We start from the raw sequence: 19578 nt of genomic DNA, 5'->3' as shown, positions 1-19578 counted from the left end.
CACAACACCCCCCCTAAAAAAAAAAAAAAAAAAAAAAGAAAATCATTCGTGGAACCAAACCACTGCAAATATGCACGTTAGCCATCAGACAAACACAACTAGGTTGCTCCCCCGGCTCCTTGTCTACTGTTTAGCTAGCTAGCCAGCCAGCTATTGCGTGTGTGTGTGTGTGTGTGTGTGTGTTGTTGTTGACCTAGCATGGAGCGATATTACGGCCGTGGATGTCACACGGCGGGTGCACCTTTTCCGCCAGCCGTGGGAATATTAAGCGGCTGAGGGAGAGCAAGGCGGGGCGTCTTCATGAAAGTCGTTCGGTAAGTAAGGTTTTTTTTTTTTTTTTTTTTTTTTTTCTTTTTTCTTTTCTCTCTCCTCAATACGCCAGGCGAGGCGATGCGACGTGGTTTGGCCTCGCGAAAAGAAAGTGAAAGCAGTGCCGCTGCGTGTGAGTGTGACACAGAGAAATCGTTGTCTAGTCCGAGTAATTCGATGCTGAAGGCGAAATTAGATTGTGGTGGGTCAGTGTTTTCCCCCTCGACACGTCTTACACAAGCGCATTTTTACTCAATCTAGTCCGAACATGAAGCTGGCAGTACAAGGAAATACGTCCAAGTCACATACTGCCGAAAGAGACTACATATTATTTCATGCTGTTCTATAAGGCACACGTCGTTATGAGATGATTCAACTTGGGAAAATATTGTATGCTTTTTATAATAAGAAGAATCCGTTAACATGTTTTGCAAGCGCATTTTTAGCCCAATGTACAGTCTGAACGTGTAGCTGGCAACACAAGGAAACATGTCTGTCACATACATAGACAATATTTATTTGTCATTTTTCCTGGTTGACATACTGTATGCTTCTTATAATAATAACAAAGCAGCACGTCTTCCTACACGAGCACATTTTTGCCCATATGTTAAGTCTGAACATGAAGCTGGCAACACAAGGAAACATTTCTCAGTCGCATACCTCTGAAATGGACTGCATTTCTCTCCAAATCCATTTTTACGTTATTTTAGGTTTATCAACTCAAGGATAACACAATATGCTTCTTTAGATAATAACAGCACATTTGACCCCAGCGCATTTTAGCCCAATGTACAGTCTGAACATGAAGCTGGCAACACAAGGAATTAATGAAACATTTCAGCCACATACTACTGAAATGGAACATATTGTACTCCAAATCAATTTTTATGCCATTCTTTTGTTGAAGGCACACGCGATTCATAATTTAATGCTTTTAAAATTGTATCAACTCAAGGAAAATACTTGATGCTTCTCATGATAATAAAGCAACGTCTCGCACGAGCACATTTTTGCCCAATGTAAAGTCTGAACATGAATCAGAATCACAATCATCTTTATTTGTCTCCGGGAGTTGGAGCCGCTCCAGTACGACAACAGACCTTCAATTGACAGAGAACACTTTGGAGACATAAAGACATTGAGAGAGAAAAAACAGTACATTGCTTTTAATTATTTCTATCAACTCAATGAAAATACTGTATGCTTCTCAATAATAATAATAATTAGGCTCTACACGATCAGGAGTTTTGGGGCCGATCAGCGAGTTTAAAAAAACGATGACCGATCACCGATCTGATCACATGATAGAATAATGTGTCTATTTAAATGACCTGTTCATTTACTGTATATACTTGTGTACCTAATTGCTCCCAAAATTCTATTTACAATAAATAATGTGTCTTTGTTCCTCTATTTATGGGAGTGAGGCATATTGACAGACAGAACAAATGAATGGTGTTCAATTAGATGGCAGGAAGTAAATACAGTCATGAATGCCTCCACTTTTTGTGACATTTGTGTTTGTTGGTGTGCCGTGAGATTTTTCAATTGTAAAATATGTCCCTATGTTCCTCCAACATTACATGACAGAAATAATGGGTGCTAACTTACTGTAATTAAATTATTTTTAATTAAATGACTTCACCCACACCGAAACCTTAGCGCATGATTCGACGGAGCGGCAGCATGTTTACGTCCAACCGTTCGTGCTATGGTTGCCAGTCTGGGACCTGGTAACCATAATAATAGGGTGAGTGGAGGGTTTTTAAATTTCAAACAATTCAGGCTAATTTAAAGTGACTAAGAGTACAATGATGATTGTGCAAATAGTGCAGAGAGTTCTCAGACACTTAAGTGGGGAGTAGTAATCAACAACAGTATAGAAATAGTACAGCGTGATGAAACAGTGTGTACGGATAATGGAGAAGTGACACGACAGAGATGTGCATAATGGCAGCTGTTACAATGAAATTGGAAGTCAACTGTTTAAGAAGTTAATGGCAAGAGGGAATAAGTTGTTGGAATGTCTGCTGGTTTTACTTTGCGTTGTTCGATAGGACCTACCTGAGGGAAGGCACTGGAATAGGTGGCGGGTCCAAGAGGATTTTGCATGCCCTTGTCTTAGTCCTGGCAGTGTGCAAGCCCTCAAGAGTGGGTAGGTGGGTACTGCTAATTTTTGTTTTCGGCAGTCTTGACTGCCTGTTGCAGTCTGATTTTGTCGCTCTTTGTGGCAGCACCAAACCAGACTGCGATGGATGAACACGGAACCGATTCAATGAAAGCTGTGTGAATTTGCCCATTTCAAATCTGCACTAGAAGGTATTCAAGTCGTCTGCCAGTCCTTTGTTGTACTCCACTTGGAGGGGATGATCGCTTGTAGCTAGTTAAAGATTGTAATCCTCGCCAAACTGACCCAGAGTCAGTCCTGTTTTCTGCAATTAGTTTGAATTCCTGGGTCAGGTTTGGGCACGAATTGTTCATTGTCCACCATTTGCTTTTGTTCTGTATCTTGAAGTGGACCTGGACCATTTGCCCTTGAAGGCTGAGTAGCACCATTACAAAGACGGGTATAAAATTACCAAGGACAGTGCCAACCCTGTGTGTGTGTGTGTGTGTGTGTGTGCGTGTGTGTGCGCGCGCCCCCGCCCGCCCGCGCAGAGGTGTCTATTGACATACAACAGTGCATACGTGTAGAATCCCCACGGACCTTTGCATTGTATGTCAATATTTTGTTACTACTATCTGTCCCATAAACTCATACAGATGAATGTGAAACCAAGTGCATATTTCTCAGTTCTAGTTCTAACAATGGCTTGTCATAGTTGTTGGGTTTTTTTTCCCCATTTGTTTTTTTTTTCTGTTGTTGTTTTTTTGTTTTGTTTTTGGTCGAGTTTGGCCGTTAGCTCAAGCAGAAAGGCAGATCTGTATCCCTTTCACATCGGAACAGTTTTACTGTGTCACAGAGGACTTTTTAAGCTGCCGCTGTGGTTTCTTTGTATTCTTATGGATATTTATTGAGAATTAGTCATTCAGTTGAACAGAGTTTTTAAAGGCGAGTGGAGAAAAAAAAAAGGAGAAAGTGAAAAAGTAACTCAATATTATAGGAAAAGAAGACAACAAAAAAACAAAGCACTAGCTGTAAACAAGATGAGGAAAGTAAAGCATTATAAAACTAGTACAATGACGCATTGGATTTGAGTGTTGTATGGGTCAGTAGTGCTACAACCCTGTGAGGGAAGGACAGGAGGGAAACATGCAGGACAGGGGTTGTGGACATGGCTGTAGAACAGAAGTGTGGTGGGAGTGGCTATGTAAGTTCTGAACCTCTGTAGGACCAGAGTGTAAGTGAGGGCATACCCAATAAATGGGCATAGTTATGTTATTTGTCGCAGTGAGTGGCCGGCGTGGGTGTCTGCGGACATATGCATGTGAATTGACACCATTTCGCATGCACAATGACCGTCAGAAGTGTCCTGTAATTGTTGTGCCTGCACTGGGGGCTGAGGACCCCACCCCAAGGGTCGGGCCCAGGAGTCCACCTCAGAGCGGCCCGGTGGACAGGACACCTCCCGCACCGAGGCATCCAGGGTGGTCCACAGGCGAACCTGAAAACCTGCCACCCGGAGGAGGCTTTAGGGACCCAAAGCCACCGCCTAGCCAACCCTCACCCCGCCCCCAGGAGAGCGAGATGCCCCCCACAAACTGTCGTAGTAGTTGACTGTGACGTAAGTTATTAACTGCTTTTACTATAACATTAACTGCCTAATTCTTACGAAAGGTGGGTTGGTTAAAGTCAGCCTTGTCACTGACATACAAGTACTGGGTGCCGTGCAGCCCCTGTAGAGTGGCTAAATTTGGCTCTTTTATGAATGCGGAAACATGTTGGCGAGGGTGCTTTAAGAATTCACACATTTTAATTTAACCTGGGCGTGGACCAAATCAACCGTTCAGGACCACTGCAATACCAAACCAACGTCAATAAGTATTTAATGTTACCATTTTTCCCACTAAATATATTTCCAAAGGTGCTATTGACCTAAAAATTTCACCAGATGTTGGGGACAACCAGAGTAATCTATAGATACAAAGAAAGTCGAAAAAATGAGGAATTCATTATGTAATAATGTGAAATGACGCAGAGAAGAAGAAAAACACACGCACAATTTTAATATAATGGAAAAGTTTATTCATTTCCATAATTCCATTGAAAAAGTTAAACTTTAATAGATTATAGATTCGGGGCCCAGAATTTAAACAATTTCAAGTATTTATTTGTTCATTTTTACATAATTTGGGCTCCAGCTCATGAAACCCACAAAATCGGGAATACTGTGACGTAAGCACCATGCTCAGTTTTTGAAGAAGACAAAAAAGAAATGATGGTCACATTAAATCCATAAAAATATGGTATTTTCAAAACGATAAGTTAATCTTCAACACTTGGTTGGGAATCCCTTTGCTTTAATCACTGCCTCGATGCACTGTGGCATTGAGGCAATCAGTCTGTGGCGTTGCCAAGGGAGTTCTGAAAGCCCAGATTTCCTTGATGCTTGCTGTCGCTTCTTCTTTGTTTTTGGGTCCGGTGCCCCACATTTTCCCTCTTGATAATAGCCCATAGATTCTCAATGGGGTTTGGATCCGGCGAGTTGGGTGGCCAGTCAAGCTCTGTGATGACATGGGTATCAAAGCAGGTTTTGGTGCTTCTGGCAGTATGGGCAGGGGCCAGGTCCTGCTGGAACATGAAATCTGCATCGCCATACAGATCCTCAGCGGAAAGAATCATGAAGTCCTCTAAAACATTCTGGTAGACTGTTGTTGTGACCTTCGATTTAAGAAAGCAGAGTTTACCAACACCTGCACTGGACATTGCACAGCAAATAATGACAATCTATTCATAATAATAATCTATATGTGTCTGTATAAACCTGAGCAGGAAACATTCTTCTTCTCCCCTTCACAGTGGAGTCGATTGGCCATGGACCCATTTAGCCAGCTCATCCTGACCATCTCAGTTACCAGCTTTTTCACCTTCCAGTGGCTCTTCCACAAAGTCAGCCCCTGGGTGTCGACGCATGTCAGCCCGGGCTTCCTTGGCCTCAGCGAAAAGCAGAAGGTGGAATGGAACTCAAGGTGAGTGGTTCGCGACTCTCGGGAGTTTTACCCACTAGTTGAGGGGGGGGAGTTCTTAATGAGTCGGATTTGAATGTGGACACAGAAAATTCACCCATGTCTTATTGTCAGAGAAGTATTAATACACCAGTTACAGGTTTATTGTTGTGGTGTTTATAACTGCACTGTACACATTATTGAGCTACATTAGTGTGTGACTATGATCATGATAATAAAGAACATATTAATAAATTAAATGCAATGTCTGTCAAACTTAAATTTTAAAAAGAAAACCTCCGTTCACAAATAATTATTTGTCTTTTTTTTTTTTTTTTCCTCCCCTTCTTCATGCAAACACATTTACAGATACCAAATACTTCACAATGCCGACTGAGAGCTGTCCATTAAGTCATTTATATATTTTTATATTTATTGAACTTTATCCAGGTAAGGTATTTGCAATGCCAACCTGGCTGCAGACAGCCGAGTAAAACAAAAGCAAAATAGAAGCAAGTACATATACAAACTGTACAATGTCTTTTTTTTTGGTCCTTTTTGTCCTGTTCGGCTGTTACGTCAAGCAGAATGGAAAATCTGTATGCTTTTTATGCCGCAACAGTTTTACTGTGTCACAATAGAGTTTTTCAGCGTCCGCTGTGGTATTATAATTGAGGTTTATTGAGAATCAGACTTGATCAGTCGAACAGAACAAAGTTTCTTGAAGGGAGAGAGAAACAAAGACAAATCACTAATTGTAAACAGGATGAGGGAAGTAAATCATTACATTATCTACAAGGATGAAACATTGAATATGAGTGTTGCATGGGGCTGTGAGGGAAGGACAGGACAAGATAGAACAGGTCAAGGAGAGGAGAAGAAGCATGCAGGTCAAGGGTCATGAACCCGACCGTACAACTGAAGTGTGGTGACATTAATTAAGTGAATTCTAAAAGTCTACAGGACGAGAGTATAAGTGAGGGGATACTCAAGCAATTTGCATATTCATGAGTTATTTGTCGCAGTAAGTGTGTGACCCCACAACCGAGTCCTGGGGGTGTGTGTCTGCGGATACATGCAATTGAATTGATACCGTTTTACATGCACAAAGACTGACAGAAGTGTCCTGTAATTGCTGTGGCCGCACCCGATCAATCGAGGGGCGGGATCAGGCCCAGGGGTCCACCCGAGAGCAACCCGGCGGACGGGACAGTCCCACACTGAGGGACCCGGGGCGGTCCTCCGGCCTCACCGAGGCGCCCTGACAACCGGCCACCCGGTGGGGGCCGCATGCCCAATGCCCCCCGCCACCGCCTCACACGCCCCACCACCCCAGCAGAGCAAGACGCCCCCAACCCGCAGGGCCCGCGCACTGCAGCCAGTCCCCGCCCAGCCCGAGGATGGGAGTGTGCCCTTGTTGGAAAGGAGGGCGGATACTGTGCAAACTGTACAATGTCATATAAGAAGTTAAATATTACATTTCATCAGGGCACATGGGGAATAAAAGTTCCATAAAAGGCATGTGAGCGGATATTCTCTCTAGCTGGAGACGTTGCATGAAGAGAAATGTAATTGCCTCAATAGCAAGACATTATAAAAACTTTTGGAATAAATAAATGAATATATATTTATATAAATGTAGAAGCCTGCAGATGAATAAAGATGTGATTTATTGTTCTCAAATTTGTAGTGGAACTGTGTAAGGCTTCAGGCTCATGTCCTCATTCCATTTTTCCAGCTGATAAATCATATCTATAGTCATCTACAAGCTTTAGGTATCTCATCTCAGTGAACTACAATAAATATGTTCTAATTTAGGTGGCACGTTAGGAGACCGGTTCGCACATCTGCCTCACAGTTCTGAGGACCCGAGTTCAAATCCGTCCTCGCCTGTGCGGAGTTTGCATGTTCTCCCTGTGGCTGTGTGGGTTTTCTCCAGGTACTCTTGTTTCCTCCCACATCCCAAAAACATGCATGGTAGGGTAACTGAAGATTCTGGATGGATATTCTAGTTTATTGGAAAGTACCTGTATATAATAAAACTCCCTACCTCAAAGACAGTAGAGCCAGGTTGTTCTCAATTGCCTCACATGGATAAAGGGTTAGCTTTTCAAGGTATTTAAATACAAAATCAGACGATCACTGGGCTTTATCTTGTCAACTCAAATGCGAGCGGATACGCTCGTTACCGTGGCGACGACAGCAAGAGCGGATCGCGCTTGTATTATAAGAACAAAATGGGGGGAAACGTGTGCTGATGGTCATTGGTGCTTTAATTCAGGCAACAAAATGTTATGAAGCATAGCAAGCTAGTGCTAGAACTAACGCTTGTACGTAAACATGCCAGCGTTCTGTCGACTCGTGCTCGAAAGTTTTGGTGCGTCCGAAGTAATTTAATTACAATAAAGTAATTTAATCGTAGTAAGGTATTGGTAGGGTAGAGTGTGGCTGAACAGCATATGACGGTGGTGTGTAAAGTAGGGGGCAGGAGGGGGGGGGGGGGGGTGGGGTGGTTTAAGAAGACAAGAGCAGAGCAGAGCAGAGAACCATGTGGTGCATGCTGAGAAAGGAAAAGTGTTGTGCAGCTGTTCGAGAAAAGGTAAGACAGGCTCTTGGTGGACAGGAGGAGCTTCCAGAGGACTGGACCACTACACCCAAGGGGATCAGAGAGACAGGCAGGAGAGTACTTGGTGTATCTTCTGGTAGGAAAGGGGAGAAGGAGACTTGGTGATGGAACCTCAAAGTACATGAAATCATACAAGGAAAGAAGTCAGCTAAGAAGTGGGACACTGAGAGAACTGAGGAGAGGAGACAAGAATACATGGAGATGTGATTTAGAGGGTGGCAAAGGTTATAGGAACAGGGTATACATCTTGTGCTGAGATCTTGGAGGGCTTTGGGAACATCGCTGAACAGATTGGTTGGATTGGATACAGCTGATAGAATTCCTCACTTGCCAACGTGCATGACTCACTCATTTTCACTCATGCTCGCTTCTACTCATGATAGCACTCATGAAATTGAAATGGTCGCATGGTTTATGAGGGGCAAATAAAACGGAATGATTAGTGCTGATAGGTTCAGGCTACAAGTTGGGCGGGATCTGCCATGATTTAGCAGTCAATGCGGATGTCGCTGTGTCTTGGTGTATTTGACCAGAAAGCTTGAAGCCCACTTGAAGCACTGATCAGTTGTGCACCATAAATAATGACCCATTACAGTGGCATGTTTCAATGATAGTCTGAACAGTGTTCTGTTGTTCATTTTTTTCAGGACAGTATCGACTCTTCATGCACTGTTGGTGGGAATCTTCTGTCTTTACATTTTGTTCTTTGATGACTCCATCAATGAAGACCCAGTTTGGTAAGAGTGTGTTTCTGAAATTCTTTGAATCTCTGTACCTTTTCTTGTTTTTACCCCTCTATTGAACACTCATTGAAATTTATTTTTAAAAAGTTATTATTTTGAAGACTGGTTAGCACATCTGCCTCACAGTTCTGGGGACCGGGGTTCAAATCCAGGCCCCGCCTGTGTGGAGTTTGCATGTTCTCCCTGTGCCTGGATGGGGTTTTCTCCGGGTACTCCGGTTTCCTCCCACATCCTAAAAAACATGCATGGGAATGTGTCAACACAACTCTTGTGTATGCACAGTATTGGGGATGGGCATTTAACTAAATTAAAAAAAAACTATTAGTAAAATTATATATTTAAAAAAAGGTTTTAAATCACATTGTTCTGAAGTCGGTGGAACGGTGGGTGACTGGTTAGCACATCTGCCACACAGTTCAATATCGTAAATCTAAATAATCCATTGCAAACACTCGAACATATTCATACAAATTGTTTTTGAGCCAAAAAAATAGTTTAACATCAGAAAACAATGCAAAATGAATATAAATGCCCAATCAAATGGCTTAATGAACATTAAACATCACTCGAGGCATTTAAACTGAGACCTGCGAAATATGAGGTTGCGTGGCAGCTCGCACAAAAACAGCACGAGAGGCTCCGAGCTGATATGATTGCGGTCGATTAGACCACTCAGTCAGCATTCTTTGACAAGATCGAGACAGCAGTTACGACACATGGATGGGTTGAAAATAACATCGACATATTATTATGGAAAGAAGGTTTTCTCTTATTACAGAACTGGTTTCAGCGCACACACACTAGAAAAGTAATAAAAATGGTATTGATGTGTTCAAATACAATATAAATGTATGAATAACGTGTGCTTTTGCAACAGGGGAGATCCTACTCTAGTGAAGACTAATGTTGCCATCACAACAGGCTACCTCATATCTGGTAAGTGAAGCCTCACTTGGTAACGCTTCAAACGGAACACGTAGCCTTCAAATGATGAGTTTTGTTTTTTATCAGGTGCATTTATTTGTACAATTTCCTATTTTAATGTTCCACCCCTCTGTCCCCATCTTATCCTTCTGTTTTCCAGATCTGTTGCTAATTTTTTACTATTGGAAGGCGATAGGAGACAAGTTTTTTGTAGTGCATCATCTGGCAGCATTGTATGCTTACTACTATGTACTGGTGAGTGCTTTATTGTCCAATAGCAGAACGTGCAGGCAAGATGGGAAGGAGCCGATCAAGGGTGAACAGCAGTGTCCGGGGGGGGCTGCGGCCATTTTCTTAGTCAACTGCCAAATAGATGTTCTTAGACGTCATTGAAAAAAATCTCCCTTATGTTTCTTTTGCTCTACTAAACGAACCCAGCAAGTTCTGCAACATCGCTGTGTTCTTTGGGTAAAGTTTGTAGGCCGGCCACTCCTGGGAAGGCTCACCAATGTTCCATGTTTTCTCTATTTGTGGATAATAGAGAAAACATGGAAACCTTGGGTTGCTGGAGGCCTGAAGCTTTAGAAATGGATTTGTACCCCTTTTCAGAACGACAGGTGTCAATTACTTTATTTCTCATCTGTTCTTGAATGAATACGTGATGGGGATGTCACCAATGGTGACACCGCGATCTTCTCTGATCAATGCCTCGACCCTAGCACTAGGGTTCCCAGGGTTAACCGCTGAAGATTGTCATTTGCGTGTGACGGAGGTCACTCGAAGCGGTCTCTTGTTCTTCGCCTTTGATCCTGGACACCCCCTTTTTGGCTGTGCTGTAGCCTATTGCAGCTTCCCCATACACATTTAGTGGTGGTTCCCCTTCCAAAGCAATCAATTCAATTACAGCTCTCTGTTTCTGATGGGCATTTTTATTTTTCAGCCATTGAGATTAAAAAAAATCCTTTCACAAGAGTGCCCTGGTCATGACAGGCAATAAACACGACAATGAACTCATTTTCAAAATGGCTGACAGGAAGAGGACAGGCTTAAGCAAAACTTAAAAAATAAATGAATGAACCCTCAAACAAGTATTGAAACTACAAACTGTAAAAATGTCTGAGCATGTTTGCTTTATATATTGCGTTTTGAAGGTGCTCTGTTTCATAAAATCAACTTCAGTTTCTGACATACAGGTAGGTAGGTCTAATAATATTATGTAGTATGGGATGGATGGATGATCATCTTCAAACTTCATTGGTTACTGAGAATTGTCACCCACTAAGTCCAGTCTTTAAAGACACTTGCTGTTCACTCTTGGTTTACTCCTAAACTCTCTCTATTGTCAGTTCTCTATCGCATAATGATTATGGAAATGATTGACTACGTGGTATTTTTTGCATGGAATGCTCAACAATTGTATTGGCTGTTGAACCCACCCCTATCCCCACATCTCTACGACCCTCCCCTTGCCTCACCATGTTCTTATAGTTCTTGTCCCTTGTTTTTTTTATACTGACCCCACCCTTCTCTCGATATATTCTGAGTTTTAGCGCAACACCTGCCTTGCATGCCAAGTGCAGGGCTTTTCCGGGTTCCTGTTACCATGCATGTGAACAAACTGTGTTTAACCTAACACCTGGCTGCGTACCTGCAATACAGTTTGCCATCTGTTTATGTCCCCGGTGCCTCCTCTCTCTTTGTTGCACTCCTCCTGAGATTTCCCTCTTAACAGAAAACCGGCAAAGCCACGAAATACTAAAGTGTATCCCAGCTTGACTGGCCCTTCTAAAAAACAACAAAAACATATTCTTTTAAAAAGGCTATACAGTGTGCAGTGCTCTGCCTTCAGTTCTTGCACTTGAGTCTAATTTTTGGGGGTAAAACCTTTTAATTCAGTCGTTCCAAATAATCTGTTCGTATTGGCCATTGACAATAACACTGTCAGTCAGTGACTGGATTTCTGCTTAATAGTGTGAAGGACATCATAATCCCAACCATTGTCATTTAGATGCTTGCTCATCTTGTAAACGCATGCGTCCCTGTTTACTAATGATGTCATTCGTTTTAACTGTGAGTTCTATCTGTAGCCACGTGGGGACAGCAGAAATGCATGGTAAATTTCATCCACTGTCGCCATTTTCTGAGTGAATATGCACACCGGTATACATGAAGAACAGTCCTGTGAGTAGAGGTTTAGCAACTCTCAAGATGGGTACTAGTCCATGTTTCTGTCTCTTAGTATAAGTCAAGTAAATGTTGCACTATTGTCAATTTGAAAGGTCTATTTTGGGCAGGCAGAACAAGCACCTGTAAATGTTTTAAGAGACATCCATACTGTCACTGGACACTCATGACTGCCTTCCTTAGAAATTGAATCTGGTATAAAAGTTTTTTAAAAATCCTTATAACTGATGAGAACCCAAATTGGCTTCCACTGTAGTTGTCATTTTTATTTGCTCTATTTTGGTAACCAGTCAAAGTAGTCATTTGTTGTTGAGGTTTTATTAGTGAACAATGCCGTGTGTGTCTATGTGTGAGTGTTCATGTCAAAGCTTATCTCATTTCGAACTCTAGACCGAAGTGTCAAAGGTACAAATTAGAATCCTATTTTGAGCAAGTTTTTCCATTGTTGTCCTTCATCGCGTCTTCACGAGAAGAGTGACTTTTCACCAGAATTACTGGAATCTGTTTTTAACCCGCACAAGTAGGTAAACCATAACATAACTCCTATGGGACCTTTTTAGATGCATGCTCAATTTCTGTGTTTGTATGCGTCGCTTCATATTTGCTTACAGTATTAAGAGGCATATTTTGTCGTTGTTCTAATCTCTGTCTGTTTGTCTCTTTAACATTAATCACCCCTCTTCAAACCCAACATGCAAAAACAGTTCATGCAAAAACTACCAAATAGGTGTGAGCGTGCGCGTGTGTGTGTATCAAGGGAGCCCTCGATCTCGATGGGGACTTCCTCTTTATTTTATTCCTGTCTTGTCTGCTGTTATTGCTGTTTGATTGCACTGCGCAGATGTGATGCCCAGTCACAGTATGGACTTACCAGTTCCTAGAGGTACTAGCATGCTCGTGCTAGGTGGAAATTACTGTAGACAGTATCTACACTGATTTGTATCCCTTAGTAAGTATGTTTTAATGACAAGCTTTTATTTCAGCCTCACAGGTAAGTTTTGCTATGGTGTTTAAAGTTAGACTATGAGTCAAATATGCTTACCAAACACGGTAGATACACGAATGAGATTCAAATAGGGAAAAAAAAAAATCTGCCTTTACATGGATAATACTATTTTATATTTTCAAATTAGTTATTCATTTGCTTACTCTGTATCATGCATTTTTTGGGAAATTATTATTATTATTTTTTTACCTCATGTAGTAAACTTCTGACAACAGATTTGTGAATAATAACTGCAATATTATCTTGGTTAAGGCAGAAAAATGTAGATCTTGTAATATATGTCATTAAATAGTGCAGATGTACCCAATGTTGTGGCCAGTGAGTGTGTATTGTACTGGTTTTGAAGGAGCTGCTGTTATTTTTCTTTATTTAAACCTGCTGCACCTGAAGGCATGTCATGTGGCACGTTATGCAATTCCAAAAGAATAAACCGTTACAAAAACCCATCAAATATTTAACCTGCTCATGCTCATAATGTAATTGATGATGCTGCTTTAGCTTTTTTTTTTTTTTTTTTTTGCTTTCACTTCCTAAATTTGGACATAAATAACAGTTTCAAATCATAAAAACATGTCTTTGACTAGCGGGATAACTTAAAAGTTTTATGTATACAATGCATACCTCATGATTTCAATAGATCAAGTGTTTGAGTGCTTTAAAGCTTCTGCTTCATTGCATCCATCTGCTTTCAATAATTGATCGTGAGGAACACTCATTTAGCCTAAATTGATCTGTTGACGATGAATGCACTGTGTACCGGGAAAAAAACAAAAAAAGACGCTGAACAGACATGGATGTTTGATTTTGTTTTCATGGCTTTGGATTGTTCATCCCTGAATGTATGTGTGGATGTAAATACTGTGTCCATATTCCTAACGGCCTGAAAGAATGGTACATGATATGATGTGAGTACATTTTTTTTGTCCCCTTGAGGGCAGTAGAAACAAGCATAACAAATGTCCAGCCAACGTTGTGAGTACAGTACTGTGCCGCATAAGCGTTTGGATGGGGAACATGCATTGGCCCCCTTCTCAAATATGTTTGCATAGTTTCCTCCCTTTGTTTAAGATAATAAAACAAATGTAAATATCAAACAAAGATAACCCTATTAAACATAAAATGCTGTTTTTAAATGGGGATTTTATTTATTAAGGGAAAAAGATTTCAAAGCTGCCTGGCCTTGTTCAAAAATGTAATTAACTGTGGCTAATCACAGCGTTGGTTTCATTTTCACTGACCACACCCCGAGCCTGATTACCTCCAGACCTGTTCAATTAAGAAATCACTTAAATAGAACCTGCTTGACAAAATGAAGTTGGCCAAAAGGTCTTTAAAAGCTGCAACAAAATGACATGATCCAAAGAAATTCAAGAACAGATGAGAAATAAAGTAATTGACACCTATCGTTCTGAAAAGGCTTACAAATCCATTTCTAAAGCTTTAGGCCTCCAGCAACCCAAGGTGTCCATGTTTTCTCTATTATCCACAAATAGAGAAAACATGGAACATTGGCGAACCGGCCCAGGAGTGGCCGGTCTACAAACTTTACCCAAAGAACACAGCGATGACTCATCCGGGAGGTCACAAAGGAACGTAGGACAACATCTGAAGAACTGCAGGCCTCCCCTGCCTCAATTAAGGTCAGTGTTCATGACACAACATTAAGGAGGAAGAGTCTGGGGGGGAAATGGCATCCGGGGCAGAGTTCCACGATGAAAACCACTGCTGACTCGTCTCACTCTTGCGCAAACAAAACAAAACAAAACCTGAATGATTCCCAAAACTTGTGAGAGAATATGCTATGGACTGAGATTTTTCTTGGGAAGGTGTGCGTCTTGTTACATTACAAATGTAACCCAGTATTTTAGAAAAAGAACATCATACCAACAGTCAAACACAGTGGTAGTCATGTGATGGCCTGGGGCTGAGAAGTCGCTTCAGGACCTGGACGACTTGCTGTGATTGATGGAGCTATTGATTGTGCTCTTTACGAGAAAATCCTGACGGAGAATGTTCGGCCGTCGGTTCATGACCTTAAACTGAAGCGCACTTGGGTTCTGCAGCAGGACAACAATCGAAATCACACCAGCAAGTCAACTTCTGAATGGGATACAAAAGACGGGTGGCCCAACCAGTTCCAGTATTTGATATATGGGGGCAATTCCTTTTTCCACAGTGGGCCAGGTAGCTTTGAATAGTTTTTTTCCCCCCTTAAAATAAATAAAATCACCATTTTAAAAACAGCAATCTTGGTTTACTTGGGTTATTTTTGTCTAATTACATTTGGTTGATGATCTTAAACATAAAAGCTGGGAAACTGAAAAAAAAAAAAAAACTTTGCAAAGGGGGTTAACACTTTTCCATCCATTTTGTACACCGCTTATCCTCACTCGGGTCATTTTTCACAGCACTGTATATTGTTAACTGTTTTCAAATAATTGTATTTTGTTTGTGGAACACAATCATTTAGGTAAAACTTGATCAACAAACCCGCAAAATGCACTGCAAGTGCAACAAAGCCAGTTGGGCAAGAAAATGTTCAAGGCTTCATAGTTGTACCTGATATATTGTATAAAAGTACTAATCCTAGTAACAATTAACACGTAGCCTTTACTTCCATTTGTTGTGACTTTCAACCATTCAGCATGATTTAAGTAGTTTTTGGTTGCCTCTTATCGACCTGCATACATGGGCTGTTAAACATGATTGAAGTTTGTTGTGATGCACCTTTGGAATCTTAATTCTGTTCACGGCGAGAACGTTGTAAATATCCCATTGATCCTGTCTTGTTTTGTGTACCTTTTTACGTCTGCGTTGTTTTCCTCTTTTTGCTCTCCTTCCAGGGCCAAGGCATGTTGCCTTATTTTGCTAACTTCCGTCTGCTCGCAGAGTTTTCTACTCCGTGTGTGAACCAGCGGTACGTACCATCATGTTAGCGAGTGGGCCTCAAAAATCAGTGCAGCTCAATTTTGTAGCATTTCTGATTGTTGTACTTCAAAACCCGAGGGTACCATTACATTATGTAAAAACGTAAAATTTTCAAACACTCAAAACAATTTTTTCTCTGGGAGCTACCCTCAGTTCTTTTTATTAAAAAAAAAAAAAAAAAAAACTCACCTATATGCAGCTCTCTGTGTATCATTGTGCTTTCTGTAGCATCCTAAGAGGCCACAATGTGGCACAAAAGCCCTGGCTAATAGGAAAGTAGCAATTGGTGTCAAGGAAGAATGTTGAGGTGATGCATCTTGAATGAGAGAAAATTTTTGCATGTCGGTGAGGAGCTAAGTTTAGCCCGGGTTGTTAGCGGAAGTCAAAGAGCGTTTGACAATGTGTTGTCAACACTGTGTTGTTGTTATTGTTTCAGCTGGTTCTTTGAGGTTTTAGGTTACCCAAGGACCTCCCGACCCAACATGGCAAACGGCGTGGCCATGGCCGTGGTGTTCTTCACGGTGCGCGTGGCCGTCATGCCCGTCTACTACAGCCGCATGTATGCCGTCTACGGCACCGAGGCCTTCTACGCGGTGCCCTACGGCGGACGCCTGGCGTGGATCTGCTCCAGCATCTGCTTGGACATCATGAACATCATGTGGATGCACAAGATCGCCCGCGGCTGCTACAAGGTGCTGCGGTCGGCGCGCCGGAGCAAAGCCGACGCGCCTCATGAAAACGGGAAGGCCGACTAATGCGAGGAAGCAGACTCGACTTGTTGGTATGCTAACTCGTCAACTGGCGCCACTACAGGAGCGAATGTAATGAGGAGGAAATGTTCTTAAAACTGGCACAGGTATGATGGCTCATCTGACCCGGACCATCTTCAAGCCATGAAATGACCTCTGAGCAATACTTTTGTATTGCTTATGTTTTTTTTTTATATATATATAAACCGGAAAAAATGTACCACTTTCGTGACAGTGGAGCCCAAACTGATATAGTTTACAAACTTTGACACGCACATACACTGGTCAAACAATGGTCACTGGTCGATGGTCAGTGCCATTAAATCCTTGAAGAGGAAGGTTCAACCTTTTTTCTTACCTAAATCTTTTTATCACGTCACTCTCAAGGGACACAATAAGGAAGAAAGAAGACTATGACTAATCTAATTAGGAATTAATCTGTTATTTAAGAGACTCGTTGACTAAGTAGCCTTTTTATTGGAAACGCATGAGATTTCACAGATCCTGAAATATTATGTTGCCTTGCTGGAGATTCAGGCATTTAAAGGTTTTTTTTTGTTTTGTTTTTTTTTTTTAAATATAATGGGTGAAGTTTTCTAATGAACAAGATGCACAGAGTACTTTTGGAAATGCCGAAAGGGAAACTGAAGGTCAATGTTGTGTTTGTACGCTAACATTACCGAAGGGTGAGATGAGTCGATTAGAATGCACGTGCGCAAAGTAATACACACGGAATGACAGTCACATGTTAAAATTAAGATGTTTTATTCAAGAAGCAGCATATTATTTTGTATTTATTACATGGTAAAAAAAAAAAAAACTTTTAAAACATTTAAAGTCCAGCACAGTTTTGCCACTGAGCTGCAGTGTTTTTATGGTTTAAGTCATCAATTGCGATTCTAATTGTTTTCACGTTTAGCCTAACAATTCCTATTGGAATACGCAACATTTTGGATGTAGTAGCTACTCTTTAATCGTGATTTTTTTTTTTTTTGTCTCTGAAAACTTTCTGTGACATGAGTAAATGACTGGAAGCAAGAGAATCAAAAACAAGCGTTTTCTATTATTGAAAAAAAGAAACACACCTGGCTACGTCCTGCTTTTGTTGCCGTGTTTAAACAATATTTAATAGCGCAGTTTTCTTTTTCAGATGCCTGTCTCTTCAGTTTGTTTGTTTGCCTTCTCTGTTCGAATGTTAACAGAGGCTTTGTGCTTTTGGTCTTTTAACAGTTTGAAAAATCCAGAAGCCATCAATTTTGTGCTTTTTATTTGATTCTATTTTTTTTGTGTGTACACAGCAGTGCCAAGTTGCAGCTTTGATCACGTGTCTCCATGCACGTGCTGCTTTGTATTATATGTGTGATTGGGCTCACCTGAAGTCCAGCATTAGTGTGAAAACCATCACTTAAGAGGTGCCCTGTTTCTGTTAATATACGCAGATGGAAAGTCATATTTCTCATCTTTTATATGATGTCGGTCAGTATTCTAATGGATCTAAAAGGAGCGTATGAGGAATACCGGTAGTCGTCTTGTGCATGTGCTCGAACTGCATGTGATATTGTATGGGGATTGCACAACAAATGATTGCGTTCTGTTATCATTGTTATAGACACACGCAGACAAACATGTTTACCTTCGCTACACAGAACATCACACAGCAGATGTTCAATGTTTTTCATATGCAGCACTGAAATCATTAGCAAGGGAATACTTGAATAATCAGCAGTTTATGATGATGTATAACAATCTGGGTAGTGCAAATACCAATCAATCCTGTATGGATCTTGCATTATATGTTTTAAATGATCAGGGGATATTAATCGGTGGGAAGGCCATTCTGTCCTCGGTTCAATATTGCATGGAGGAGAAATGTCAGAGAGGGGTCATGGGCAGGGGAAGGCTAAGAGACATTCTGTGAATGTAGTATTGGGAAAAGAGAAAATATTGAGCATTATGTTTTAATTTGTTCCTTATAATAAATGACAAATTGACTCGTACTGTGTCTCATTTTGAAGGGGGGGAGGGGGGTAATAGGCAGGTAAATCTGTTTGGAATGTGTCAACACAACTTTTGTGTATGCCCAGTATTGGGGATGGGCATTTAACTAAATTTCATAAGTCCAATTTTTTATTTTAAAAATGTTTTCAATCTCATTGTTCTGAAGGCGGTGGCACGCTGGACGACTGGTTAGCGCGTCTGCCTCACAGTTCTGAGGACCGGGGTTCAAATCCCGGCCCCTACCGGTGTGGAGTTTGCATGCAGCGTCGCCGGCGTCTGTGACTAAAGCATTAAATCGGATAAAAGGTTATTTCAATGAAGAGCCACAGCAAAAGAGGAGCTGATTGGATTTACAGTAACTCTCTCCGTTGCCATTCCTCATTGAGGTCATAGGTGAGCTCGAGCCTATCCAGCTGAATTTGGGCAGGAAACCCTGAAGTGGTGGCCGGCCAATAGCAGGGCAAGACGAAGAACCATTTATACTTGCATTCACACCTAAGGACAAGAGTATTCAATAAACCTAAAGCGCATGTCTTTGGGAAGTGGGAGAAAGCCAACGCAAGCATGGGGAGAACATGCTAACTTCACAGAGGAAGGCCAGAGCCCAGAATCTTGTGTCAAAGGTCGTTGCCTTACACAGGAGGTGTGATGCAAGGTCTGCCACAATGTTTACAGAACAAGTATAACTACATTTTCATGGTCTTTAAATGTCCTCATGGTCAACGAGAGAGAGAGTTGAGTGACCTTTGTAATCCCCAGAGAGTTTCGATGCGTCTTGTTTGCCTCATGTTCGCAACATGCCCGTCGCCATGCAGCTATATAAATACAACCGCATAGCATCACGCACTTATCCCAAAAGGCCTGCTGTCTTGCATCACTTGATTTCCTAAATGTCGGCGCATTGCATGTGCAGGGCTCTTCTCCATTACAACACATAATGAGTCCGTGCACAGCAAGGATGGGGATTCAAAGGATATTGACAATATTATGTGAATTATGTTA

At 41.5% G+C, this 19578-nt stretch overlaps 1 protein-coding gene and 1 long non-coding RNA gene across 6 annotated transcripts; one reads left to right on the top strand and one right to left on the bottom strand.

Annotated features, from left to right (window-relative positions):
* Positions 1–29: 29 nt before the first annotated feature.
* Positions 30–18575, top strand: tlcd4a (TLC domain containing 4a). 5 transcript variants are annotated; one of them, XM_061758009.1, is made up of 9 exons: positions 30–314; positions 2370–2467; positions 2547–2631; positions 5273–5442; positions 8692–8781; positions 9665–9723; positions 9872–9966; positions 15745–15818; positions 16266–18575. In XM_061758009.1, exons 4-9 carry the CDS (start codon positions 5288–5290, stop codon positions 16582–16584), a joined length of 792 nt encoding a protein of 263 aa, XP_061613993.1. In that variant the 5' UTR covers positions 30–314; positions 2370–2467; positions 2547–2631; positions 5273–5287; the 3' UTR covers positions 16585–18575. The 5 variants fall into 5 exon arrangements, with proteins under 5 accessions (XP_061613993.1, XP_061613992.1, XP_061613990.1 ...); XM_061758008.1 differs by having other exon boundaries at positions 2370–2471; XM_061758006.1 differs by lacking the exons at positions 2370–2467; positions 2547–2631 and having other exon boundaries at positions 31–314.
* Positions 4359–9658, bottom strand: LOC133470098 (uncharacterized). The gene is made up of 3 exons (XR_009785850.1): positions 8912–9658; positions 5238–5407; positions 4359–5134 (listed from the first exon to the last, which is right to left on the bottom strand). It is a non-coding gene; the product is annotated as an uncharacterized LOC133470098 (long non-coding RNA).
* Positions 18576–19578: the final 1003 nt, after the last annotated feature.

Source organism: Phyllopteryx taeniolatus, chromosome 20 (assembly GCF_024500385.1).
Source record: "Phyllopteryx taeniolatus isolate TA_2022b chromosome 20, UOR_Ptae_1.2, whole genome shotgun sequence".
Taxonomy (NCBI): Eukaryota; Metazoa; Chordata; class Actinopteri; order Syngnathiformes; family Syngnathidae; genus Phyllopteryx; species Phyllopteryx taeniolatus.
The sequence above is the reverse complement of the archived record's forward strand: the minus strand, read 5'-3'. Positions and strand labels throughout refer to the sequence as shown.